We start from the raw sequence: 27,638 nt of genomic DNA, 5'->3' as shown, positions 1-27,638 counted from the left end.
ACACATCTGGTTCACCAGATTAGCTTCTGCCTCTCGGGTAGAGGAGTGGAGAATCAAACCCGGTTCTCCAGATTAGAATCCACCTGCTCTTAACCACGACACCACGCTGGCCTTACACTGAATCATGTCAATAGTTACATATAGAAGGTTCCAGGCTCACAAACTCTGCCTTCCCCTGTCCAAAGTACCTTCCATCAGAGAATCCCAAACTGCCATTAATAACTATACTGACATCATTCTAGGAAGCTCATAGAGGGATCATCAACGATTCAAACGATATTCAGCAGATGGAATCACTAACAAAGTGCACTGAAAGGCATTCTGTTGTTTTCTAAATGACAATAAGCAGAAGCTGTTCGTTGACAGAACCTTTCATTAATTTACAAGGGCGAGATTAATTCCGGCACCCTTTTGAGCGCTACACTGGCACCCCTCCAGTTATCAGAGAATTCAAGCACTTCTAAAATGGGATTGCTGCCACTCGCTTTTACCAAAAGGCTTGAGTAAAAACTGGGCACATCTGCGTAGGTATAGATTTTTTATGGGGTGGGTTCAGAGACTGAGGGCTTTCTGGCTATTCTGTTCCATGCATTGTTTCAAGCAAGCAGGACATGTAATGGGAGGGGTTTGAACCCAAGGCCCCCCCCCCCCCCCCCATTACCTACGTCCCTGCGCACATGGGATAGCTTGATTCAGTTCTGGTCGCCACATCTCAAAAAGGAGATCGAAGAGATAGAAAAAGTCCAGAGAAGGGCAACAAGGATGATTGAGGGACTGGAGCACCTTCCCTATGAGGAGAGGCTGCAGCGTTTGGGACTCTTTAGTTTGGAGAGGAGACGTCTGAGGGGGGATAGGATTGAAGTCTATAAAATTATGCAGGGGGTAGAAAATGTTGACAGAGAGAAATTTTTCTCTCTTTCTCACAATACTGGAACCAGGGGGCATCCATTGAAAATGCTGGGGGGAAGGACTCATAAAAGGAAACACTTCTTCACGCAACGTGTGATTGGTGTTTGGAATATGCTGCCACAGGAGGTGGTGATGGCCACTAACCTGGATAGCTTTAAAAGGGGCTTGGACAGATTTATGGAGGAGAAGTTGATCTATGGCTACCACTGGCGTAGCTCCAATGGGGACATCCGGGGCGGTCCGCCCCGGGCGGGCTCCTGCCAGGTCACATGGGGGGCGGCAGCGTCGGCTGCTGGCTCCCGGTTATGGCTGGGCTGCTGGGGCGGATGTGCAGCCCAAGCAGGCCTCCTTGTGGGAGTGCTGAGGCTGCCTCAGTGGTGGGGAGTTTGAGGGGGCAGGCCCACAGCTTGAACAGGCACCACATGTGACCTGTGGCTAGCATACGGCTTGAAGAGGAGCAACGGAAAGGCTGCTGTAAAGGGAGCCCTTTCCACTTCTGTGAGCCACCAGCAGTCCTTAAGCGCCTGCCTGCCGGAGCCTGAAGACGAACAACAGGTCAGGTAAGCAGCCCGCAGGCACTGGCTGGCAGGCAGCCAGACTGTCCTTGGATCGATCCGGCCGGGCGGGCAGGGGCGGCAACGACTACCCGCTGTTTGGGAAGGTGGGGGGTGGCCTGGGCGACTCTCTTCCTCCCCAGGGCTGCTCTGGGGGTGTTTGGCACGCTCCATGGCCGGCAGGGCCTTTTGCAAGGATTTTTCTCCTGTAAGAGAGCCTGCAAGAAAGTCTCCAGCTCTCTTCCAGGAGAAAAATCCTTGCAGAAGGCCCTGCCGGCCATGGAGCGCGCCAAACACCCCCAGAGCAGCTGAGGGCAGCCCCAGCCAGGTCTTGATCCTGTGATCTCAATTTGTGAAGAGAGGTCCTTGAAAGATGGACTTGAGTGTGGAGACAGGACCTTGAAAAATGGATTCTAGAGTTTAGTATCTGTATTATGCAGTATGTTGTGAGAGAATCCTCAAGATGGGAACTCTTGGTGTTTTTACTGAAATGTTTATATGATCTCCAAGAATAGATTCCCACAGTATAAAGATAATAAAAGGCATGTGACCTATTCTGTAACAAATCTATACCATGAACCACTAATTCCAACGTATTGTACAGAAATATTTGTATTTTATTTCAAGTTAAGTTATTTTGTAAAGAATAATTTATTTTAAGCTATTCCAAGTTTTCTAAGTTACGTTATTTCTAAAGACTGTGAATTCATGTTAGTAAGTGCCTTACATTGTTATTGTTAAAATTTGCCCCTTTCCCTCCTTCCTTTCCGTCCGGGCTCGGTACTGTATTTCTAATGCTGGGGGGCAACTGGGGGTGCTGGATATAACACCATATAAAATATTTTCATAGCAGTAATAAAACATTTTGAAAGCATTTTGAGAATGTTTTCAACATTTTTTTATTTCTGCTGTGTGGCATGGCCCATTGCTGTGTTCTGTTCAGATTTGTGAGTTAGGACATGTTCTATAATGAGATGGTGACTTTGAGATGACCTGGTGCAAAAAATCATTCATTGGTAGTAGTGGTGGAGGGCAGCTGCCCATATGGGGGCGGGGGGGGCGCAAAACTCAGATTTCGTCCCGGGCTACATTTTCCCTAGCTACGCCCCTGATGGCTACCAATCTTGATCCTCCTTGATCTGAGTTTGCAAAGGTCTTAGCAGACCAGGTGCTCAGGAGCAGCAGCCGCAGAAGGCCATTGCTTTCACCTCCTGCACGTGAGCTCCCAAAGGCACCTGGTGGGCCACTGCGAGTAGCAGAGTGCTAAACTAGATGGACTCTAGTCTGATCCAGCTGGCTTGTTCTTATGTTCTTATGATCGTAGTTGTTCCCCCAGAGTCTGAAAACAGGGGCTCTGTTTTATTGAACACGGGATGCATAAAGGGTTGTTTGATCAGAGGACACCAAATAGTATGCTGGTAGTAAAATAAGAGGCTTGCCTGCGGTTGCCAACTCGAGGTTGGAATATTCCTGAAGATTTTGGGTAGCCAACTTCTAGAACAGGGGTGACCAACCTATGATGCTCCAGATGTTCATGGATCAATTCCCATCAGCCCCTGCCAGCATGGCTAATTGGCCATGCTGGCAGGGGCTGATGGGAATTGTAGTCCATGCACATCTATTTGGTCACCCCTGTTCTAGGTGGTAACTGGAGATAGCCTGGGATCCAGCTGACAGAGACCAGTTCACCTGGAGAAGACGTCTGTTTTGAAAAGTGGACTCTATGAGCATTATACCCTCTGAGGTCCCCCCTCCCAAACCCTGCCTTCCTCAGTCTCCCCCCCCCCAAATCTAAAATGATCTGGAGAAGAGGAGATTGAGGGGGGAAACGATTGTTTTCTTTATCTATTTGAAGGGCTGTTACCTAGAGGAAGGCAGAGAGCAGTGCCTGCTGGCAACTCACAGTAAAGAGTTTAAATTATGAGCAGAAAGATACTGACAGGACATTAGGGGGGGAAGAGTTGTGCAAAAGTGGAATTATCTTCCTAGGGTCGTGGTGGCGAACCTTTGGCACTCCAGATGTTATGGACTACAATTCCCATCAGCCCCTTCCAGCATGCTCAATTGGCCAGCCTGGCAGGGGCTGATGGGAATTGTAGTCCATGACATCTGGAGTGCCAAAGGTTCGCCACCACGGCCCTAGGGAGATAGTGAGCAACCCCTGGATGGCTGTCCTTAAATAGTAGCTGGACAAACAATAGTCTCAGATGCTGTAGGCCAGTGATGGCGAACCTTTTTGAGACCGAGTGCCCAAATGGCAACCCAAGACCCACTTATTTATCGCAAAGTGCCAACGCAGCAATTTAACCTGAATACTGAGGTTTTCGTTTAGAAAAAAACGTTGGCTCCAAGGCGTGCATTACTCGGGAGTAAGCTTGGTGGTAGTCGGTGGCTTTGCTTTGAAGCAACTGTGCAACTCTTCCAACGGGTGAATCACGACCCTAGGAGAGTTTATTCAGAAGCAAGCCCCATTGCCAGCAACCGAGCTTACTCCCAGGTAAAGGTTCGCGCTTTAGTTCTTCGCATGAAAATCAGTGGGGTTTAACAGCGCTTAATAGGGTTACCTACACTGCTTCCCCAAAACTAGGTCTTAGGTTTAATGTTAATAATCGAGCCCAGTGGCCCAGGCCAGCCTAGATGTGTGGGGGGATGTGCCCATAGAGAGGGCTCTGAGTGCCACCTCTGGCACCCGTGCCATAGGTTCGCCACCACTACTGTAGGCCAATCCTATATTGAGCAGGGGATTGGGTTAGATGGCCTGTATGGCCTCTTCCAGCTCTGTGATTCAATGATTTTATCACCAGGAATTTCCCAACATGAAGCTGAAATCCCTATGAAGATTTGGGTGTAGAACCTGGCAAGGGGAGGGCTTGGGGAGGGACCTCAATGAGTACAACGCCATAGCAACCACTCTCCGAAGCAGACATCTTCTCCAGGGGTGCTGGTCTTTGTAGTCTGGGCCGGTGGCTCTACATGCCAGAACAGAAGTGACACGCCACAGATGCTATTATTCCAGGGGAAAGGCATGTCTGCCACAAGGATGTTGTCACATCTAGTTTGTCCCTGAGTCTTACTGAGGAGGAAACTGGCTTGAGGAGAGAAGTTACAGGGGAAGTTCAGGCAAGAAAAGGTACGCAGTAGTGGCGTAGGAGGTTAAGAGCTCGTGTATCTAATCTGGAGGAACCGGGTTTGATTCCCAGCTCTGCCACCTGAGCTGTGGAGGCTTGTCTGAGGAATTCAGATTAGCCTGTGCACTCCCACACACGCTAGCTGGGTGACCTTGGGCTAGTCACAGCTTCTCGGAGCTCTCTCAGCCCCACCCACCTCACAGGGTGGTTGTTGTGAGGGGGAAAGGGAAAGGAGATTGTAAGCCCCTTTGAGTCTCCTACAGGAGAGAAAGGGGGGATATAAATCCAAACTCCTCCTCCTCCTCCTCTTCCTCTTCTTCTTCTTCTTCTTCTTCTGGAGAGAAGTTGCAGGGGAAGTTCAGGCAAGAAAAGGTACTGCAACTGCCACACGCCATTTCTGCCTTTTCATAATTTGTACCACCACCACATCTGCACTGGCACACACCTCTGCAGTGGGGGGATTCAAATCATTTAACAACTGGCTGTTTACAAGCACCGTTTTAACAACCAGTTCTGCCGAAGTGGTGCGAACCTGCTGAATCCCATCACTGCACCTCTGCCCTCAGACCCTTTGCCAGCAAGATCTTGGCTTTATCAGGAAGAGCATTAGTGTCATGAGCCAGTCCCTGGGTACTTACCAGGATACAGAGGATTCTGAGGTAGAACCTGACAACACGGTGCAGCTAGAGTTGGCTGCTCCTGAGGAAGACCAGGTAGCAGAGCCAACTCCCAGCCCTCCCCTGCCTGATGAGGTGCATGTAAGGAATTCCATAGACGCAGAAATAAAAGGCTTTGGTAGTGAAAGTCCATTTATTAAGACATCTTAGAAAGCTCAAGTACACGCAGTGGCAGGAATGACACTTCCCGCCAGAAGCACAGGTTATAATACCAGTCACCCCATCCTCCCTTCCTGATTCCCATGGGAACGGAGACTTCATCTCCCGCGCAAAGATAAAGTCTCCGCCGATGCATCTGGCCCATCGCCCGGGCTGTGGAATGCACTCAAGGTTACTTCAGCATCAACACCATTGAATCCTTTACAGTGCAGGTGGTAGAACCTGCAGATCCTCCTAGGGAACCCAGTAATGAGTCAGCTGAGCACAGGAGGCAGAAGCAGAGGAGTTGCTGCAGAAGCAAAGGAGGAGTGCTCACATTGCAGCAAGATATGGGAAGATAGAAGTGTCTGCATCTGATGAGGATTAACTCCTTGCAGGATCACAACCCCTTGGACAAGGCTCTCTCTATAAGCCGTGCTGTGAACTTGCAACAAGTGTGTTTCCTGTTGCCTCCATGTGCCTGATCTACTGCTGATTCCTAGTCTGTTTATCTGATCTCCTGTGCTGTGACCTGTTGAACTGACCCGTGACTACACCTTTGCCTGCTGCCTGTCTTGACCCATTGGATTGTCTTCTGACTATGCTCTTGTCTGCCGCCTGTTCTATTCTGCGAGACTGGACCTGACCACACCCTGCCTGCCTACAGCACAACAAGATTGGTTTTCTAAAAGTAAATTCAGTATTTTATGAACTCATAAGTAAGGTGAATATTTCGGAATTCCCATTCTCAGAGATATAGAGATCAAGAAGGTATAGAGCCCACCAGCCCTATAGAATGCATAAATCTTGGCCCATGATGCACTAGGTCAGTGGTGGCGAACCTTTGGCACTCCAGATGTTATGGACTACAATTCCTATCAGCCCCTGCCAATTGCCCATGCTGGCAGGGGCTGATGGGAATTGTAGTCCATAACATCTGGAGTGCCAAAGGGTCGCCACCACGGCACTAGGTGTCTGTTGTGCAAGGGGAGCAAACATCCGTCATAGCAAAATTTCTTGTACAGATATATTTTCTTAAGGCCAGTTTTCACTTTCCATTCCCTCTGCAGCAAGCGAGACTACTTCTAGTGCAACTTTTAATTTGCTTCGCTGCCTGAGTGGGCAAATTTGCCAGTGAGCACGGCTTTGCCCTGGACATCTTCCCTCTGCCCACAGGCAGCCTCCCTCCCTCTAGTCACTGCTGCTCACACCTTTCCCCTCAGTCCTCATTCCATGCTGCCAGCTCCTTTTCTAAATGCTCATATCAAGATATCAATATTTCAACAGAGAGTTGGCTTTTCCAAAGAACAACACAAGCAGGGTCTCTTTTTTGCTCCACCCACCTCCCCCGCTCTACTTCAGCAGTCCCCGAACACCACGAGGGCTTTTTAAAACTTTATTTCAAACATGCCTTTATTTTAAAGCAAGGCTGTTTCTTCTCCCGCTGCACCAGCGGCAGGAAGTATGTGCGTTTGGGAAGGGAAAGGGGAGAGAATATCAGGTCTAGCACATGGTCCTTTTCTTCAGCTGCAATGTGGTCCAGGGAATTGCTTTGCCTCTTTCATGCGAGGGGTTATTTCGGGAAAGGGGCCACAATATTAATACTGCTGCTTAAGTTTTTAATGGGTTTAATGGGTTTAAGTTTTATGTTGTTTTGATTTGCTGTCTTGGAGAACCCCTGAGCCCACCAACATCTGGACATGACCCCTCCCTTGCATGCCACCCCTCCCTCCACTTCCCCTTCCTCTGCAAGGGTGGGTGGGCCATGTCCAGATGTCGGGCCCCTCCCTCCCTTCCCTTGCATGCCACCCCTCCCTCCCTTCCCTCCCTCTGCTAGGGTGGGTGGGCCATGTCCAGATGTCGGGCCCCTCCCTCCCTTCCCTTGCATGTCACCCCTCACTCCCTCCTGTCCCTCACTCCCCTTCCCTTGCATGCCACCCCTCCCTCCCCTTCCCCTCCCTCTGCTAGGGTGGGTGCGCCATATCTTGTAGATTCCAAAGTACTTGATAGAAATTAAGGGAATGCAGACCAGTTTTGTTGTCAGAATAGTTCTGAGTGACATAATATCTCTCCTATTAGCATATTTTCACTTAATTCATTTCTACTTTTTTGATCAGACTGCCTTTTTTCCTCTTTTTATTTCTCCCCTTTAAAAAATTGTAGTGCTTGACTTTTGGGGAAACAGTCCATGCAGTCTTTTCCAAATTATAGTTCCATGTCATATGAGAAATGAACAACCATCTACTGCAATAACAAGAAAATCTTTTAACAAATATGAAAGCATGTTCAAGTTCAGAGCATAACCCCTTGGTACTCTTGATCTCTTGATGTTAGGGATGAGGTGGCCTATAAGTTTAATAAATAAATAAATAGATAGATAGATAGATAGATAGATAGATAGATAGATAGATAGATAGATAGATAGATAGATAGATAGATAGATAGATAGATAGATAGATAGATAGATAGATAGATAGATAGATAGATAGATAGATAGATAGATAGATAGATAGATAGATAAAACTGCAAGAACACAAACATCAATATAACAGTGATTTAAAAGCTTTTACAAAGCCTGCAATCTTGGCACTGTTGGGTGTGATGAGATCTGTGCCTTTAAGGCTGAGTTGATGAGCAGAGTTAAGAGAACCAGGAGAAGCAGGCCTGGGAGAGTTCTCTAAAGAAAAACTGTGCAGCCAGGAGTGAGCGCCTCCTTGTGTGTAAACAGAGAAATACAAGGAGACCCAAAATACAAGTTTTCAGTAGTGAAGAGCCCCGAGATAACATCCCATGCATAATGGGCCTTTGGGAGGCTTCCAAAACTGAAGTAACATGATTCTCAGTTTGCATGAATGTAACTTCTGAACTTCTGGCATGTACATGTTATTCTTACATGACAAATAATAGGTCAGACCTGCATGGCTAACATCACAATGTGAGATAGAATCATACCATCATAGAGATGTAGCTTTACTGTGGCATTTTTCAAAGTCTTAAAAAATTTCAAGGAGGTGCTCTTAAATACCAAATATCTGCCTTCATTGCAGTGAAGTGCACATGAAATAGGTTAAATTAATGCTCACCTTCAAGCCCTTTAGGCCTGGTAGTCCATTGTCCCCATTTCTTCCCTAAGCACAAACATACGAGAAATTTCACTCTGAGAACAAAAATCTAATTTTAAACAAGAGACTTCCTCTCATAGATAATGATGGATGTAATTCTTCTACAATACACCCTTTGTGAGTTTTACAGTGACTTTGCGTGTCTTAGCAAGCAATCAAAAATATATTAATTTCCTGACATTTCCCTTCTTTCGAAAGGAAGGAAGCATGCTGTGCTAAAACAGATGAAGACGTCAAATAACTGAAGTTTGTGCACATGAAGATTACTTTTAAGGTAACCTTTGGGCTTCTCAAAATGTACTTTGATCACAAAAACACAAATGTGACAGACCCTCGTGCCTGTTATCCACAAACACAGTTAGTTGTTAACAACAAAGCTTTTTATAATCCAAAGGCACGGGTTTTTCTCACATCTGCAGGAAAAACAGAACATTCAACATTTAGAGCAGGGGTAGGGAACCTGCGGCTCTCCAGATGTTCAGGAACTACAATTCCCATCAGCCCCTACCAGCATGGCCAATTGGCCATGCTGACAGAGGCTGATGGGAATTGTAGTTCCTGAACATCTGGAGAGCCGCAGGTTCCCTACCCCTGATTTAGAGGATGACTTTGGTAGCAGGTAGTTGAATATTTGAACTCCAAAGATGGCATACTGGGCCTCTCAGTAAGTTCTGGCCCCACTCATGAGGCCGGTCACAGGCTGGACTTGGTCTTTGGGTCAGGGATTTATATGGTCGTATCCTCTGTGGATAGAGTGCCATGGTCCGACCATTATGCCCTGAAGGTCCGGATGGACGTGCCACAGCACCCCCATCTAGGCGACGGGCTGATTTACGCAGTTGAAAAGGGTCTGGTGTGGGGCTACAGTTCCATTGTTCCCCTGAACATCACTGCACTGAAAATTATGACATCATATGTTATGATATCATATCCTATTTTTCCAACTGCAAGGTAGAGCTCGGCTGACGTCCACATGTTTCATGAAACACACTTTGAGCCTGAGGTTTGTTGGATCAGATAGGCCCCTTCTGCACACGCAAAAGAATGCGTTTTCAAACCACTTTCACAACTGTTTGCAAATGGATTTTGCTATTCCGCACAGCTTCAAAGAGCACTGAAAGCAGTTTGAAAGTGCATTATTCTGCATGTGCGGAATGAGCCATAAGCTCACACGGCGATCACACTGAGCTACCTTATAAGTAGGGTTGCTGAGGTAAGGTAAGCGTCACACACCTTAACACTAGAAAATGCCCCAAAGTACTGTATATACTGGCGTATAAGACTACTTTTGAACCCTGGGAAATCATCTGTAAAGTGTGGGGTCGTCTTATACGCCGGGTACTCTTATATGGCGAGTATATCCCAAACTCTATATTTTAACTGGAAAAGTGGGGGGGGGGGGGTCGTCTTATACGCCCAGTCGTCTTAAACGCCGGTATATACGGTAGTAAATATTCTCATTAGATCCAGTCAGCTTTTTCATGGTTGACAGAAGGAGGAGCGGCCCCTGTCAGGTCTCCTATGCCAGACGTTGTGAGAGCCACGTGGGCAAAATCCAAATGGGGCGGGAGGCTGTAGTAAAAAGTGAAATTGGGCAAGATCGAGCAGAACAGCTGCCAGGATCCAACTCCATATTTAAAATATGTATGTTGAGCAACAAAGAAAAGGATAGATTGGTTGTAGTGCAACAGATGCGCAAATCCAATTCCATGATGGCTTTTAGAAAAAAAGTTGCCTCCTCCGTTACCTTTGGCCCCTGTGCTCCTCGCAGACCAGGCCTCCCAGTGGGACCCTGAAATACAAGATTTAAAATTAAGAATGTGAGATTGTGTGTAAGGACCGGTTTTCACAGGTTTTGAACATGCGCACAAAAAAACCCGGACTCTTTACATTGATCGTGAAAACAAACGGCTGTGACTCATGTGTTCCTATGCAAACAAAATAAAATCCGCTTCTCAATATCAGAAACAGCCACAACCATCTTTGAAAGGCAGCCTGTGGACAACATTTCCTTGGCAACACTTCGCCATGCAGAGGGGCATTTTGAAAAAGGCCTGAACTAGATGGTAGACAGCAAAACCGATTACCCACCGCAGGTGTTCCCCGGCCTTGCCCCACTCTGGCGCGAAAAAGGATGCCAGAGAAGCACGTGCGGGGCAAGAGGAAGCAGGGACGTAGGTATAGATTTTTTATGGGGGGGGGGTTCGGGGGGGCCACACCCCAACCCGCCCCTAGGGCATGGCCACGCCTCCCCAAGCCCCGCCCCCGGCCTAGTGCTTATAAAATTAGCTCTCCAAGGCCAGGGATGGCAGACTCCCCTGCCCTGTCCTCCCCTGCCCCCCACCAGCTGGGCTCCTAGCGGGCAACTGGCAGTTCCTTCTGCCCTCCCCTCTGGGCAGAGGCATAGAGGGAAAATGGAGCCCCTGGACCAAACTTCACAAAACCTGGGTGGTATCAGTAAGAGACTCTCCTGATGATACCTGCCAGGTTTGGTGAAGTTTGGTTCAGGGTGTCCAAAGTTATGGACCCTCAAAGGTGTAGCCCCCATCTTCTATTAGCTCCCATTGGAAACAATGGAGGATGGGGTCACTCCCTTTGGGAGTCCATAACATTGTACCCTCTGAACCAAACCTCACCAAACCTGGGTAATATCATCATGAGATTCTCCCACACAATCCCTGAAAGTTTGGTCCTGCTAGCCTAAACAATGCGGCCCCTGCAGGCCAAAAACCAAAAAAACACTAAAAATGTTTTTAAAAACCCACAAATGGGTGCGCGGAGCTTTAGACATGAATGGGGGGGGGGGTTGAACCCCAGGAACCCCCCCCCCCCACCTATGTCCTTGAGAGGAAGCATGTTGGGGTAAGAAATCTTACCCTGACACGGCTCCTCTCTTGGTGTGCCACAAACAGGAAGCGTGTTGGGACAAGATTTCTTGCTCTGAAGCACTTCCTGGCCCACCTTGGGGAACATCGGCAGTGGGTAATCAACCTGAGTGTCACATTTGACACAGGTCGTTTTGTAAAAGAGCATGAACAAATGTTGCTGACTAGGAATACCCCAGTAGAACCGACCTCATCCCCAGATCAAAGACGTGGCTTAAGGATCTATTTGTCTGGCTGGGACTTGTCCAGTTTCTATTGGGTGACAAACACTGGGTTGGACTGTAGGGTTGCCAGATTTTAAACTTGTTTCTCTAGCTGTCCCTTTAATATCAGCGTGATCTGCAGCAAACGTCTCCCGATGCTATTTCCTTCGGTGCCATGAAAAGCTTCAACGGCCCTTTGCCGCATATTAAACCTCTCTGGAAAGAACAGAGCACTTTTTTCCAGGTCAGCTAGCAAGTCTAAACCCTGCAGATTCATTTCACACATGGCGGTGCTGCCACTCATTGCAAGGAGTCTTCCCTAGATGAAAGAGGAACCCAGTTTGGAAAATCCTGCCTCAAGGGGATGTATATGAAGTTCACTGGAAAAATACAATGCAAGAGTTCTATCGACACCACATCTGTTAACAAAATCCCAGTGTGTAGAAGTCCTTGGAACTCTGGGTAGGTGGATCTCCTCAAATATTGAGGGGTCCCTTTGCTCAGCCAGTTCTGTGAGTGGTATGTATGCCTTTTCTTCTGCAATGAGGGAATATTCTCCGTTGCGGAAGAACTGGGAGTTTATTGTATTGACCAGCTTCACTAGCTTCTCTTTGCTAATAAAGTGAGCCCCAACCCGCCCCAACTCATACCCCGGTTGCCCTGGAGGAGGGAAGAAGAATTGGGCCGCTCTCTTTTGAGGTTCTGTCCATGAGACCAAATTCCCACAACCACCTTTGTCATTCTGAAGGCCAAGAGCAAGCCTCTCTTCTGTGCCGAACCAACCACAGGAAAGGGCGAGAGCTGGAATCTGAGACACAGTAGGCCCTTTTGAGGAGTGTAATGTAAAATCTGGGCTAAAAATGAATCATGAGAGAGAGGCTGTTGCAGCTAAATAAGAAAGGCCGCTCCAAGAAAAGGTTTGGCATCATGTCAGGCTTTAATCGACATCTTCCTCAAAACACACAATCTTCCTTCCAGCACTTTCAGTTTGAAATAGTGGGCTGGTCCGCTTGAACAGGCTTGCTTGAAGGGGAGAAAAACTATGACAATCGCCTGAGTGTTGGGAGAATGAATCCTGAATCATTTCCTCTACTCCCACCCTGCTCAATGCAAATCTCACAAGAAGTGTAAGGCTGTAGGGTGGGGAGAGCCTGGAGCTATCTGATCAAACGTCTAGACTGCAGCAGAATCAAACACGTCCAGGTAAAAACCCTGCCAAAGGAAGCCTGACAGCTTCCTGACTTGGAACTATTAGAAGGGATGGCAAGTGAAAGGCGCCAAACCTTCCAACTTGTAACAAGGATTTAAAAGACTGCCAGGGAGGGAGGGAGGGAACAGGCAACGTCCACTTACGTCTGGCCCACTGGATCCAAGGATGGCAGGTCCATTTGGCAAACCGATGATCCCTGAGCCTTCCATGTCCTAACAGAACAAAAAGTTATTTGGGTCTCTTTCTTGCTTTGTTATGGTAACTGTCATGATGGATGGCAGGGTGACCGCAGTGGTTTAAAACAAGTTTATTTACAGTTAACAACAAGAACTATTAGAACAGTCAACAGCTAGCCAGAAGCTCTCCGTCTTAACTCTCCTAGGTTAAGGTGACGAGACGTCCCGCTTTTGGCGGGACAGTCCCGCCTTAAACCAATCTGTCCCGCGTCCCGCGGGGTTTTTTTACTGTCCCGATTTTGCCTTCTGGGGCTCTCTCTTTTACCCCCCTGTGACAGGGGAGCACCCCAGAAGGCAGTGCGGCAGCCTTCCGTGCTGCCGCACTGCCTTCTGGGGCGCTCCTGATTCCTGCCCTGTGGCAGGGTGGGAAATGGGAGCACCCCAGAAGGCAGTGCGGCAGCCTCCCGTGCACGCGGCCACAGGAGCGCACTGCCTTTCGGGGCGCTCCCGTTTCCCGCACTGTCACAGGGCGGGAAACCAGGGAGCGCCCCAAAAGGCAGTGCGCTCCTGTGGTTCCACGCACGCGCATGTGCACTCCCGTCCCGGATTAAAAAGGTGACAATCTGGTCACCTTATCCTAGGTCTCAGTTCCAACTGTGTGTCCAGAAGGATCCTCTGAAGATGCCAGCCACAGATGCAGGCGAAACGCCAGGAGAGAATGCTGCTAGAACACGGCCATACAGCCCGGAAACCACACAGCACCCCAACTTTATTACTGCTGTGGTCATTTGGGGAAAATCTCTCAAAAGAGTTTCAAGAAGTTATTTCTTGATACAGCATCCACGGGATAAAACACAGCAGCAAGAATTCCCCACTGGGGCGGGGAGGGGGGAGGGGAGGGGAAGGGCATCGCTATGGCTCTGCTTCCTTTTGCTTCCCGTTCAACAAACTGCCTTGTGGATGCCAGTGAGGCACGGAGTTCATTTTGCGGGCTTAAAGGCACAGCTCGTGCTCTGCCCTCTTTCCCGGCTTTCTCCTTCCTGCAATTGGTCTCCGAGTGGTGATGTTTGTTCCCTTAAAAGAGAAGGCCGGCCTCTCTGTCAGCTCGTACATGAACAGTCTGTCACTTTCATTACCCACGATGGCTTCAGCATCACAAACTGTTCTTTTGGCAAGCGCCAGCGGCACCGGCACATCTAGGTCTTCTTTTCCTAACCTTTGATATTTCAGTTTTGACACGTAACTGATAATAACAGATGCTGCTGAGCGCAAAAGGGCAGGCTGTGTGACGGGGGCACCTCCTATGGCAGTAAATACACTTTCTGGCCCAATAAATAGCAATAAATAGAACTGCACTGGTGACTGTGTGTCTGTCGGTTCTTGTCTGCATTGCGTCCTGCAAGGTGGTCTACTCCGAGTAAATCCGCTGCTTCAACAATTATGCATTTCTTTCTCAAGCAGGAGAACCTTCTGGGTTTGGGTCTACCCGTTTTCTGCATCCAGGAACAACGGGAACGGCTGGCCAGACACCAGTAACCATTCACAGATTCAGTTCAGATGTCATGCAAGACCAGGGCTTGTTTTAACAGAGGTTCGTTTATGGAATCAAGATTTCATCTGCTATTGCATACCATAATCCCGGTTTGCTTCCCTTGACAGATGTAGGTTCCAGTACCTTTCCTTCCCTCATGAAGTGTGTGTGCAAAGTGCTGATAAGCTGCAACTGATTTACTGGTGATCTCAGTTATCAAGGCAAGAGACAACAGAGTTGGTTTGCCATGGCTTTCCTCTGCATAGCAGCCTCAGTCTTTCTTGGTGGCCTCTCTTCTAGTACTGACCATAGTCAACTCAGCCCCAGTTTTCCCTGATGACCTCCATTCAAGTAATGCCCATTGTCAACCCTGCTTAAGTTTCTAAGCTCTGATGAGATCAGACTAGTCTGCCACAAGAGATGAACAGAACTGGTTTGCCATTGCCTTCCTCTGCGTGGCAACCTCAGTCTTCCTTGGTGGCCTCCCATCTGGAACTGACCATAGTCAACCCTGCTTAAATTTCTAAGCTCTGATGAGATTAGACAAGCCTGGGCTATTAGAGCTGCTACAAGAGATGAACAGAGGTTGCTTTCCTCTGCATAGCAGCCCCAGGTTTCCTTGATGGCCTCCCACCCAAATACCGACCATAGATAACCCGGATGGTCTCTTCCAATTCCATGATTCTATGAATAGCTCCCAAGATCTAATGAGATCAGGCTAGTCTGGGCTATTAGGGCTGCTACAAGAGACAAACAGAGGTGATTTGCCATTGCTTTCCTCTGCATAGCAACCTCAGTCTTTCTTGGTGGCCTCTCTTCTAGTACTGACCATAGTCAACTCTGCTAAAAATTTCCAAACTCTGATGAGATTATACAAGTTTGGACTATTAGAGCTGCTACAAGAGATGAACAGAGGTTGCTTTCCTCTGCATAGCAACCCCAGTCTTCCTTGATGGCCTCCTATCCAAGTACTGACCATAGATACCCCTGATGGTGTCTTCCAACACTATGATTCTATGATTAGCTCCCAAGGTCTGATGAGATCAAACCAGTCTGGGCCATTAGGGCTGCTACAAGGGATGGTCAGAGGAGGTTTGTCACTACCTGCATCTGGGTAGTAACCCCGGAGTTCCTTGGTGGTCTCTCATTCAAATATCACCCAGAGCCAACCCTGCTTAGCAACTGAGATCTGAAAAGATGGGACTAGACAGGACCATCCAGGTCCAGCATCCAGCTGTGAGTAAAACTTCGCTGTGTCTCAATCCTGCTTGCTATTGGACAGCAGCGTTTTGAAGGTTAGGATGCTAAACTCTGGTCTCCTCAAACATCTCTGGCTACCTTCAGCACAGCAAGCGGCAAAAGAAGAAGAAGAAGAAGAGTTTGGATTTATATCCCCCCTTCCTCTCCTGCAGGAGACTCAAAGGGGCTTACAATCTCCTTGCCCTTCCCCCCTTACAACAAACACCCTGTGTGGTGGGTGGGGCTGAGAGAGCTCCGAGAAGCTGTGACTAGCCCAAGGTCACCCAGCTAGCGTGTGTGGGAGTGCACAAGCTAACCTGAATTCCCCAGATAAGCCTCCACAACTCAAGCGGCAGAGCTGGGAATCAAACCCGGTTCCTCCAGATCAGAATGCACCTGCTCTTAGCCACTACACCACTGCTGCTCCCTGCGTCCACTTTCTGAGGCACTCATGAATGAAGCTGTCTGGCTTTTCACACAACAGTTGTTTGCAGCCACGCAAGTCCAAAATCAAAACCCCAAAACAGAGCATATTCCATTTAGTACTTTTTAAAGGGCCAACCAAAAACAACGTGCCAGTTTTCCATATCACCAGAATGCTTCACAAGGGTAAATTTTACAAGATGGAAGACGTGTCAGGAAGGAAAACGGATGTTTCAGGCCACGGTTTGCATTACCCATTTCGGCTTTAATTGACTCTACTCTGCGCATGCATCACTTTAAATCTTAGAGCACAGATGGAACGAGAGGCAGATGGAAACTATGTTCTCAACCAGAAACACAAAATCCCAGAACTTCTGCATTATTTAGAACTGGAAGAAGATAAAGAAGTAAGCACTTTCTTGAAAATGAACTATTTAAATCATAATGGGGACTTTCCGTTTCCGTCAGACACGAGGATGGTAATGCGGCTGCCGCAACTGCAAACGGTGGAAACACTGCACAGAAAATCAGGTCACTAACCAAAAGAGAACTAGAATGCAGTCATGAGTCTGAGGGAAAATACCTGAGAGGATCTGCCTTTGAGACCCATCCTAAGGGCGGGTGTGCGTGTCTGCTTTTGGGAGTGGCACAGTGCCACGCCGGTGGATTCACCCTCTCCAGGTGAATGAGCCATTGGTGAGCATCCTTTGAGTTTGGTCAGTCAACCAGTTAGTTAGTTAGTTAGTTAGTTAGTTAGTTAGTTAGTTAGTTAGTTAGTTAGTTAGTTAGTTAGTTAGTTAGTTGATAGATAGCTAGATAGCTAGATAGCTAGATAGATGATAGATAGATGATAGAGAGAGAGAGAGAGAGAGAGAAGATAGATAGAGAGAGAGAGAGAGAGAGATGGCTAGATAGATAGAAGATAGATAGAGAGAGAGATAGATAGATAGAGAGATAGAAGATAGATAGAGCGAGAGAGAGAGAGAGAAGATAGAGAGAGAGAGAGGAGAGAGAGAGAAGATAGATAGATAGATAGATAGATAGATAGATAGATAGATAGATAGATAGATAGATAGATAGATAGATAGATAGAGAGAGAGAGAGAGAGAGAGAGAGAGAGAGAGATGGCTAGATAGATAGAAGATAGATAGATAGATAGAGAGAGATAGAAGATAGAGAGAGAGAGAGAGAGAGAGAGAAGATAGAGAGAGAGAGAAGATACATAGATAGATAGATAGAGAGAGAGAGAGAGAGAGAGAGAGGGAGAGAGAGAGAGAGATGATAGATGAGAGAGAGAGAGAGAAGAGAGAGAGAGAGAGGTAGGTAGGTAGGTAGGTAGGTAGGTAGGTAGGTAGGTAGGTAGGTAGGTAGGTAGATAGGTAGATAGGTAGATAGGTAGGTAGATAGATAGATAGATAGATAGATAGATAGATAGATAGATAGATAGATAGATAGATAGATAGATAGATAGATAGATAGATAGATAGATAGATAGATAGATAGATAGATAGATAGATTTTATTGTTGGTCATTGACCATCACAATTCCTTACATAAAATACATCCTATAAACAGTCAACCAGTTACAAATCCATCTGCCAGTAGCCCTGTCTAGCCCCCATTTTACTAGCTTGCTTGCAAGAATACCATGGGGCACCTTGTCAAATGCCTTTACTAAAATCAAGGTATGCTACATGCACAGCATTCCCCTTGTCTATTGTCCAAAATGTATGGCAGAGCTTACTTGGACAATAAAAACGAGCCCTGAACTTTAGTGAGCATTCCATTTCGATTACCTCACCCTCTTGCTCGTGAATTCCCGCCTCAGTTTCTCACAAAAAGTCACTGCTGTGCTAGATAGGAGGGGGATTGTCTAAAAGGACATGGCCGATGGGAGACAAAGCAAGGGGTGGGGTACCATACCGGGGGTGGGGGATAAGGAGAATGGAATGTTTGTGGTGATGCAGTGATCCTGGGAAGGGTGTGTGTGAGGAGGATGAAGGAGAGGGGAAGGAATAGAAATGAGAGTTCTGGGGTTGGGGCAGTGAAATTGGGTAGTTGAGGGGGTTATGCAGAAGCAATTGAGGGGAAATGAAGAGAAGGGAGGATGGGAGAGAGGAGAAGGAAGCAGGAAGCAGGAAGTAGCCTAGGGAGATGAAGGAGGGACCACAGAGAAGAGCAGGAATGGGAGGAGACAGAAGAGAATCAAAAGCTTTGGGGGAGGGGAAAACATGAGGGATGGGGGAACAAGGATGGGGTCTGGGAGGCTGAATCTAAAAGGGAATGGGTGGAGGGGCGGGGAGAGGAATTCTGTGGGGGGAACAGAGGGATGTGTTGGGAATGGCAAAACATAGCCACGACCTTAGGAGTCCCCTTTGAAAATGAAGCCTCTTTAAATAGATTACCTCAAATCCAAAACCATAGCCTGGGCCAGGCGGTCCCGGCGGTCCGGGTAGTCCTGGTATCCCAGGTGTCCCATCAACTCCTGGCTGCCCTTTCTGGCCTGGTGCTCCAACATCGCCAGGATCTCCCTGAGAGAGAAAAAAATGGATTATTTCCCAATATATGTCTATTGGTCCGTATTACAGCACGCCTGAACCGAACGATGGTGTCAGGATGGAAAAATCTTGTGCAGGTTCTCTTGGTCTTGGTCCTGAAGCCAAATTTCTCCTCTTTTCCATCTTTGGCCTTGTCCCTTCTTTGAAGGAACAGATACACACTAATGTTATGGAATAACAGGATGAGGGGGAACTGCGCCCAGGGCATGCGTGCGCCCTACGCCCCTGCCGGGGCAGCACCCGCCCCGCCCGCTCCACCCCAGAATGCCCCACCACACCCCCTCCATGCCCCTGCACTGGCCCCTGCCCGGGGTATTATGCCCCCTGTCCCGTTGACACTTCGCCACTGCAGCCGCGTGGCAGTCTCTCCCCTGCAGGGTACCTGCCGTGGAGCCCTGCCCCCCCCCCACCTCCATGCAGGCTGGCTTCTGCCTTCCCTCAACTGGTTATAATGCCATTCCAAATGGGGAGCCAGCGTGGTGTAGTGGTTAAGAGCAGGTGCATTCTAATCTGGAGGAACTGGGTTTGATTCCCTGCTCTGCAGCTTGAGCTGTGGAGGCTTATCTGGGGAACTAGAACAGCTTGTGCACTCCAGCTCATGCCAGCTGGGTGACCTTGGGCTAGTCACAGTTTTTCAGAGCTCTCTTAGCCCAACCCACCTCACAGGGTGTTTGCTGTGGGGGGAGGGAAGGGAAAGGAGATTGTAAGCCCCTTTGAGTCTCCTCAAGGGGGACATAAACCCAACTCTTCTTCTTTTCCTCCTCCTCCTCCTCCCCAGTGCCGGGGGAGGACAGGAGGCGGCCTGCAGGGGGGTGGGAAAGGGCTTGGGTGGGCGCATCTGAGCTGCCCCCGAGTGAGTGTTGTGTTACATCTCAGGCAGTGATCTGGGCAAAACTGTGGCTGTGTTGTCTCCAACGGAGCCAGTTCTCATCCATGATACCTAACAAAAGAGGAAAAACTCGTGCCAGTTACCTTTGGTCCAGGAAGTCCTTGGTCACCCTGTAGGAAAACACAACAACCGTAAACTGAAGAGATCAATACAGAACAAAGCTCAGCACGCGTAAGGAAGGGGGCAACCCATGAGGTGATTTTAATTGAGGATTTAATGTTGACTGCCCTTCATTTTATAGTGGTTACTGGAGTCACGGAACCCTGACCTGGATGGCCCAATTTTATTGATAAGCTGGAACGGGTCCAGAGAAAGGCGACGAAAATGGTAAAACGTCTGGAATCTATGCCCTCCGAGGAGAGACTTCGGGAGCTGGGTATGTTTAGTGAGAAGAAAAGGTTATCTATCTATCTATCTATCTATCTATCTATCTATCTATCTATCTATCTATCTATCTATCTATCTATCTATCTATCTATCTATCTATCTATCTATCTATCTATCTATCTATCTATCTATCTATCTATCTATCTATCTATCTATCTATCTATCTATCTATCTATCTATCTATCTATCTATCTATCTATCTATCTATCTATCTATCTATCTATCTATCTATCTATCTATCTATCTATCTATCTATCTATCTATCTATCTATCTATCTATTTATTTATTTATAGTTTTATATACCGCCCTCCCCCTGAGGGCTCAGGGCGGTTCACAACAGGTTAAAACAAACATTAAAACATAATTTAATATCAATTATATAAAAACAGAACCCATTTTAAAATGTGGATGGCGTCTGGCTACCCCCCTCCCCCCCCCCTTGTGCCCATGGGAGGCCAGATGACATGGTAGATGTTTTTTTTAAAAACCAGGCTGGCAAAACGCCTGGCGGAACAGGTCTGTCTTGCAGGCCCTGCAGAAACTCTGTCAGTCCCGCAGGGCCCTGATCTCCCTAGGGAGCCTGTTCCACCAGGTAGGGGCCAGGGCTGAAAAGGCCCTGCCCCTCGTCGAGGCCAGCCTGATCATTTTGGGGCCAGGGATCACGAGTAGGTCCTCCTCCGAGGAGCGGAGGGGCCTACCGGGGCAATATGGGGAGAGGCGGTCTCTCAGGTATGCAGGTCCGAGACCGCGAACGGCTTTGAAGGTCAAAACCAACACTTTAAACATAATCTGGAACTCAATCGGCAGCCAGTGCAGATGGTATAGGATCGGTGTAATATGATCCCTGCTCGAACTGCCAGTAAGCAGCCTGGCTACTGCATTCTGAATGAGTTTTAATTTCCGGTGACATGATAGCCATGTTTAAATATTTGAAGGGATGTCATGTTGAAGAGGGAGCAAACTTGTTTTCTGCTGCTCCAGGGACTAGGACACGGAGTAATGGACTCAAGGTGCAGGTAAACCACCTAAACATTAGGCGGTTCCACCTAAACATTAGGAAGAACTTTCTGACTGTCATGGCTGTTGGACAATGGAATACGCTGCTTGGGAGTGTGGTGGAATCTCCTCCTTTGGAGATTTTGAAACAGAGGTTGGATCACCATCTGTCAGGAGTGCTTGGATTGTGCATTCCTGCATGGCAGGGAATTGGACTCAATGACCCTTGAGGTCTCATCCAATCTACGATTCTACGATTCTATCAGATCTTGGAAACAAAACAAATTAGTGTGCAGATGAGAGACCACCAAAAACCACTACATAGAGCAGTGATGGCGAACCTTTTTGAGACCGAGTGCCCAAATTGCAACCGAAAACCCACTTATTTATCGCAAAGTGCCAACACAGCAATTTACCCTGAATACTGAGGTTTTAGTCCTGCGTGCACCCACCGCTTTTCCCTGCGCTGGTCCAGTGCCTCCACCCCACCTCTCTGCCTCCGCCCCACCCGCTCGAGCAGGGGCCAGCCTGTTCTAGCCTCCAGCAAGTCCCACGTGCACTGCTCTGCACCTCTCTAGCATCTCCGCCTCCTCTGCTTCTGCCCCCCACCTCGGGCAGCAGCCATCCGAAGCACAGGCACCAGGCCCGCCAGCCGAGACCTCCCTGCTCTCCGCGGGGCATCGTGCCCAGCGGCCCAAGCCAGCCTAGATGTGTGTGGGGGGGGGGAGGTGATTTTCTGCCCTTCTGCATGATGAACCCTGTGTGTGCGTGCCCACAGAGAGGGCTCTGAGTGATACCTCTGGCACGAGTGCCATAGGTTCGCCATCACTGACATAGAGGCAGGCAATGGCAAATCACCACTGTTCATATCAACCTGAAAATCCCATGAGGGGCCACCATTGGTTGGCTGTGATTTGACAACATTTTCCACCACCCCTGAAGTTGTGGTGGCTGATCTCCTTCCGCCCCACCCCCTTGCCTGGCTTCCCACACCCCATTTACAGGAGGCAGCAGGGAGGCCGGGGGAGGGCAGGGTTTGGCTGGGGAGGGCAGAAGCCTGCAAGGAGCCCAGGAGGGCGAGGCACCACCACCTGCAAGGAGCCCCCCTGCATCCCTGTAGGCAGGCTCCTGCTCTCTGCAGGGACTGGGGAGGACAGAAGCTGGCCTGCAGGGAGGTCGGGCAGGGGGCAGGGCGCCACAATGGGCAGCTCAGGCACATGCTGTTTCGTCATGTGCGGGGTACCTGGCACCCCCCATGTGACAAAACGGCATGTACCCGGGGACATGGGATACCCCATGTCCTTATAAGCGGTACACCACTGATCCAGTCTCCCCCAAAGTAGTGATGAGACAGAACAATGAAACCACATTGGCAGGAGGCCTGGCCAGAACAATGACTCATGCAGAGATGTAGTGGGTCACCTCCTTCGATCTTTCCCTGCAGCATATACCGTGTTTCCCCGAAAATAAGACAGTGTCTTATATTAATTTTTGCTCCCAAAGATGCGCTATGTCTTATTTTCAGGGGATGTCTTATATTTCTGTATTCTGTTTGTCAGGCATGCTTCCAAACAAAAACTTTGCTACATCTTACTTTTGGGGGATGCCTTATATTTTGCACTTCAGCAAAACCTCTACTACGTCTTATTTTCCGGGGATGTCTTATATTCAGGGAAACAGGGTAGATCCTCATGACTTCTATCCAGTTTCTGTGACTAAATCCCCATCATTAGGGAAACTCAAGAGACCACCAAGGATATTGGCAGATCAGAGACTCCAGGACAGACCATCCACAGACCCTTAAAGCCAGGACCAAACTTCATAAGTCTGCTGAATTAGGAAGTATTAAATAGAAAAGGGCTCGTGATATACACACAACCCAAATCAATCACGCAGCACTTCAATTAGCCCAGGAAGCGTGCCAGTGGAAAAGGAATTTGTATTCTGTTTAATAGAGCTCACAGCTAACTCCTATAATTTGGCTAACAGATGGGGGTAATAAGAGATTTATATGCTCTCATGTATTGTAAACCAAGGTTTATAGTGCACTTGAGGGTGGGAAATAAGCATAAACATTCAGTTTTAGATCCTTAAATAATTTACCAAAAGTTCTCAGAGGGGGACTATAAACAGAGCCATGGAGCACTATTTATACTGCAAGAAAATGCAGTTGTATACAGCCAAAGAACTCAATCTATAATTTAATCCCCAGTCAAATGTGCAGCGCATGGAAGACTCCAAAAGACAGAAAGCCGGGCTTGGACGTGCAGTTCAAAAACATTAACTGGTTCAAAATTCTGAACACGACTGCTGACGGAAACAGGTCTTCTAGCCAGCGTCCAAATAACTTCCATTTACCCATTCATTTCCAGGGCCAATTTCAAGGACTTGTTCTTACCTCTGGACAATCTAAGCCCGTGGTGGCGAACCTTTGGCACTCCAGATGTTATGGACTACAATTCCCATCAGCCCCTGCCAGCATGGCCAATTGGCCATGCCGACAGGGGCTGATGGGAATTGTAGTCCATAACATCTGGAGTGCCAAAGGTTCGTCACCACGGATTAAGCCTTCCCAACAGGTGAGATCCTCCTCAGAGGTCACATGCCCTTGCCTGCAGATCTAAGGTGGGTGGCCAAAGAAGAGAAGAAACAAAATCTACCTAATGACTAAATGACACGACATCTCGCGTCAGCTTTTGAGCTCACTGGAACTCTTGGGAAAATCTGTCTTTTCCCTCCTTCATTTTGTACACTTTTGTAACGTTTCGCAAATGAAGATTGCTGTTGAGCTCAAAAGCTTGCCCAACGTTCTGTGTCATTTTGTTTGGCATGAATAAAAGGTATTACGTGGATTTTGCTTCTTGTTCTGGAGTTTGCGTGGGCCTATATGCAGTGGTGGGATCCAAAAATGTTAGTAACAGGTTCCCATGATGGTGGGATTCAAACTGTGGCGTAGCACCAATGGGGCTGGGCGGGGCACGACAGGGGCGTGGCCGGGCATTCCGGGGGCGGGGCATTCCTGAGCGGGGCTGTGGCAAGGACGCAGCCGCTGCACCGGTCCTTGGGCGGGAAACGAGTGCACGCAGGCGCAGGCTGCCACGCACGCCAGTGCGCCTCCTGCTAGATTGCTTCAAGTTCTGCGCGCTACTGCTGAGAGGAGGGGCGTAACTAAGGCAAAAGTCACGTGGCAAAATCACCCATTAGTCACCCCCTCTCGGCACACACAAATAATTAGTAACCTACTCTCGGGAACCTGGGAGAACCTGCTGGATCCCACCTCTGCCTATATGGTTGTTATACTACCCATGGAGGAGAAAGCCATTTCAGCCACGGCACTTCAACTGTGGAATATGCCCCTCACTCCATGCCCTGGTGTCAAACTTGCTGACCCTCCATCTTTCTGCCTAGGTAACTGTCAACTGTGCTGTTTGTTCCTGTTTCCTTGACGCTAATTACATCACTATCATTTTATCAACGATTCTGCTGGTGGTGGTTTTGCAGCTTAATCTTCCATGACTGTATATTGAACTGGAGGTCACTAAACTGTTTTTATTGTATTGTACTGTATGCGACCTGATCAAAAACAGAAGAGCAGCAAACTGTTGAGACTGTTGAGACATTGGTGCTGCTCTGGAAACACGTTCAGGTTATCATCAGGAATTTCAAAAGGCAGGGAGGAATTTAGATGAGCTCTTAATGTTTAACTTACTTTCTCTCCCTTTGGGCCTGCAAAGCTGACCGTTCCGTTCTTACCAGGACGACCGGGGGGACCCTGCAAAGGAACAATTAGCAGACTGAAACGTACCCATCACAGCAACTTTGTTATAACTTGGAGAAACAACCCCTAAGCAATCCAGGCACATTTTAAGAAATCTCAGCCATGGCTAGTAGGTGGATGAAATGTCTTGATAAAAGAACAGTTACTTGACAAGGAGATGTATGAGCTCAGGACCAGACTAGAGACTCCAGGTTGCAAACACGGAGCACAGGAAATGAATCCAGTGTTGCAAGCCACTTGCATAGTGGAAAAGCAGGATGTAAATGTTAAAAATATACACATAAACTGCAATGGAAATAATTTCAAGTCAAGAAGAGACAGAAGAAGAAGAAGAAGAAGAAGAAGAAGAAGAAGAAGAAGAAGAAGAAGAAGAAGAAGAAGAAGAAGAAGAAGAAGAAGAAGAAGAAGAAGAAGAAGAAGAAGAAGAAGAAGAGAAAAGAGGAGGAGGAGGAGGAGGAGGAGGAGTTTGGATTTATATCCCCCCTTTCTCTCCTGTAGGAGACTCAACGGGGCTTACAATCTCCTTGCCCTTCCCCCCTCACAACAAACACCCTGTGAGGTAGGTGGAGCTGAGAGAGCTCCGAAAAGCTGTGACTAGCCCAAGGTCACCCAGCTGGCGTGTGTGGGAGTGCACAGGCTAACCTGAATTCCCCAGATAAGCCTGCACAGCTCAGGCGGCAGAGCAGGGAATCAAACCCAGTTCCTCCAGATTAGATACATGAGCTCTTCAGCTAACAGCAATGTTTTCCCCAGCACAAGGGGGTGGCTCCTCGAGGTTTCAGGGGAAGACTCTGAGCACAAGGGGAAGTGCACTGTCAGAAGGACACCTCCCCAGGATCCAATTCTGTGTAATTTTATAACGGTTTTGAATGCTATCGAGTCACGGGTGGTTTGAAGGGACTGAGGAAAGAGCGATTCCTTGTGGCAAAAAGCAGAGCAACACCTACTTCCTTTTTCTCGGAGTGTAGTCAGCCCCCTAACTGGTGAGCCTGGCAGTCAAATATTCCTCTCATGCCACCCTTCAAACATGCCAGCCTTCACTAACACAGAAATGGTCTCCAGACAAGAAAAGTAAAAGCAGTGGCGTCGGAGGTTAAGAGCTCGTGTATCTAATCTGGAGGAACCGGGTTTGATTCCCAGCTCTGCCGCCTGAGTTGTGGAGGCTTATCTGGGGAATTCAGATTAGCCTGTGCACTCCCACACACGCCAGCTGGGTGACCTTGGGCTAGTCACAGCTTCTCGGAGCTCTCTCAGCCCCACCTACCTCACAGGGTGTTTGTTGTGAGGGGGGAAGGGCAAGGAGATTGTAAGCCCCTTTGAGTCTCCTGCAGGAGAGAAAAGGGGGATATAAATCCAAACTCTTCTTCTTCTTCTTCTACTCATGTCAGACAACTCATTACTAGCTGGAAGGTTGAATGTTGAAGGGCTCTGCTCTCCCCCCCCTGCTTCGCCCCACAAGCACTGCAGCCAGACATATCATCAGCAGTTTTTAAGCTGTTAGTAACGTTTCAGGCTTGTGACGCAGCTGCTTTCAGACACATTTAGAGCCACATGGTCTCAAGGACTGAGACTGCAGAGACAGAAGGCTCAGTTTGCAAAACTGTCTTTAGAATTAATCCTTGAACCTGTACTTCGGGCAGACTCCCAAGCAAGCCTGGGCACGGAAGGATGACTCAATACTTAATGAAAAAGGAACTGGACTTGCATTGTTTTCTATGGCCATTTACACATGTGTGGTCTTCTTCAAATTGAGTGTGCATTCCCTACAGCATAGGTGTCAAACTCGCGGCCCTCCCGATGTTATGGACTACAGTTCCCATCATCCCCTGCCAGCATGGTGCTGGCAGGGGATGGTGGGAACTGTAGTCCATAACATCGGGAGGGCTGCGAGTTTGACACCTGTCCCCTACAGGTTGGATTCTCAGTTATGCACAATTCCCACTCTTCCAAACTCACTGTGCTCTCAGATCAGACTCTCCGTGTGGTTTCTGAAACCAATTAAAGTGCAGCTTTTTGTCTGCCTTTGCAGGGAAAGCGATCGTTGTGCATTCGGCTTTCTTTGGGTTTTCCCGCTCCTTCCCACCTTCCCCGGACCACACAGCAGCAATTCCATTCATTATTCTGGCCAGCTTTTTGGGAGGATCAGACGGGCTTCTTCGTCATTATTTCAACACTGTATGTCAATCGCAGAAGCAACCGACTACACAAAACCCTGCTGGGAAAAAGAAGCGGCAGGCAGCCTTCCAAAATGGAGGTTTCAGAAACAACAAGGAAGTGGGAGACAGCCCAAATGGCAGCTTGGCTTGGTTCGGCTGTTCCTGACACTTCACAAACAGAAAAACATGGGAAAACTTCACTGTGAAGTAAGGAGATGCGGGGTAAGTACTGCGTGCATAAATGGCCCGTGATATATTTTGAGAATTTTGCTATCTTGGTTTTTTACTTTTAACAAGAGCTCGTGCATCTAATCTGGAGGAACCGGGTTTGATTCCCAGCTCTGCCACCTGAGCTGTGGAGGCTTATCTGGGGAATTCAGATTAGCCTGTACACTCCCACACATGCCAGCTGGGTGACCTTGGGCTAGTCACAGCTTCTCGGAGCTCTCTCAGCCCCACCTACCTCACAGGGTGTTTGTTGTGAGGGGGGAAGGGCAAGGAGATTGTAAACCCCTTTGAGTCTCCTACAGGAGAGAAAGGGGGGATATAAATCCAAACTCCTCTTCTTCTTCTTCAAAACAGCTTGCAAGAATTACTTAAACAAAACCACAAGTTATAAAACTGCTCCAAAGCAGTCTCTGAGTGGCAGTGCGGCGGGAGCATCTGTCCCAGATGGAAT

At 48.2% G+C, this 27,638-nt stretch overlaps 1 protein-coding gene across 1 annotated transcript in view; it reads right to left on the bottom strand.

Annotated features, from left to right (window-relative positions):
* COL15A1 (collagen type XV alpha 1 chain) overlaps positions 1–27,638 on the bottom strand; it is a 232,531-nt gene that overhangs the window by 57,533 nt on the left and 147,360 nt on the right. Inside the window, exons 14-19 of the mRNA XM_048511716.1 lie at positions 24,735–24,797; positions 19,725–19,751; positions 18,600–18,725; positions 12,970–13,038; positions 10,276–10,320; positions 8,490–8,534 (exon numbers count right to left, since the gene is read on the bottom strand). Coding sequence (XP_048367673.1) covers positions 8,490–8,534; positions 10,276–10,320; positions 12,970–13,038; positions 18,600–18,725; positions 19,725–19,751; positions 24,735–24,797 — 375 coding nt within the window. The remainder of the gene's footprint in view (positions 1–8,489; positions 8,535–10,275; positions 10,321–12,969; positions 13,039–18,599; positions 18,726–19,724; positions 19,752–24,734; positions 24,798–27,638) is intronic.

This window comes from Sphaerodactylus townsendi, linkage group LG11, assembly GCF_021028975.2.
Source record: "Sphaerodactylus townsendi isolate TG3544 linkage group LG11, MPM_Stown_v2.3, whole genome shotgun sequence".
Lineage (NCBI taxonomy): Eukaryota > Metazoa > Chordata > Lepidosauria > Squamata > Sphaerodactylidae > Sphaerodactylus > Sphaerodactylus townsendi.
This window is presented reverse-complemented; position numbering and strand designations above follow the sequence as displayed.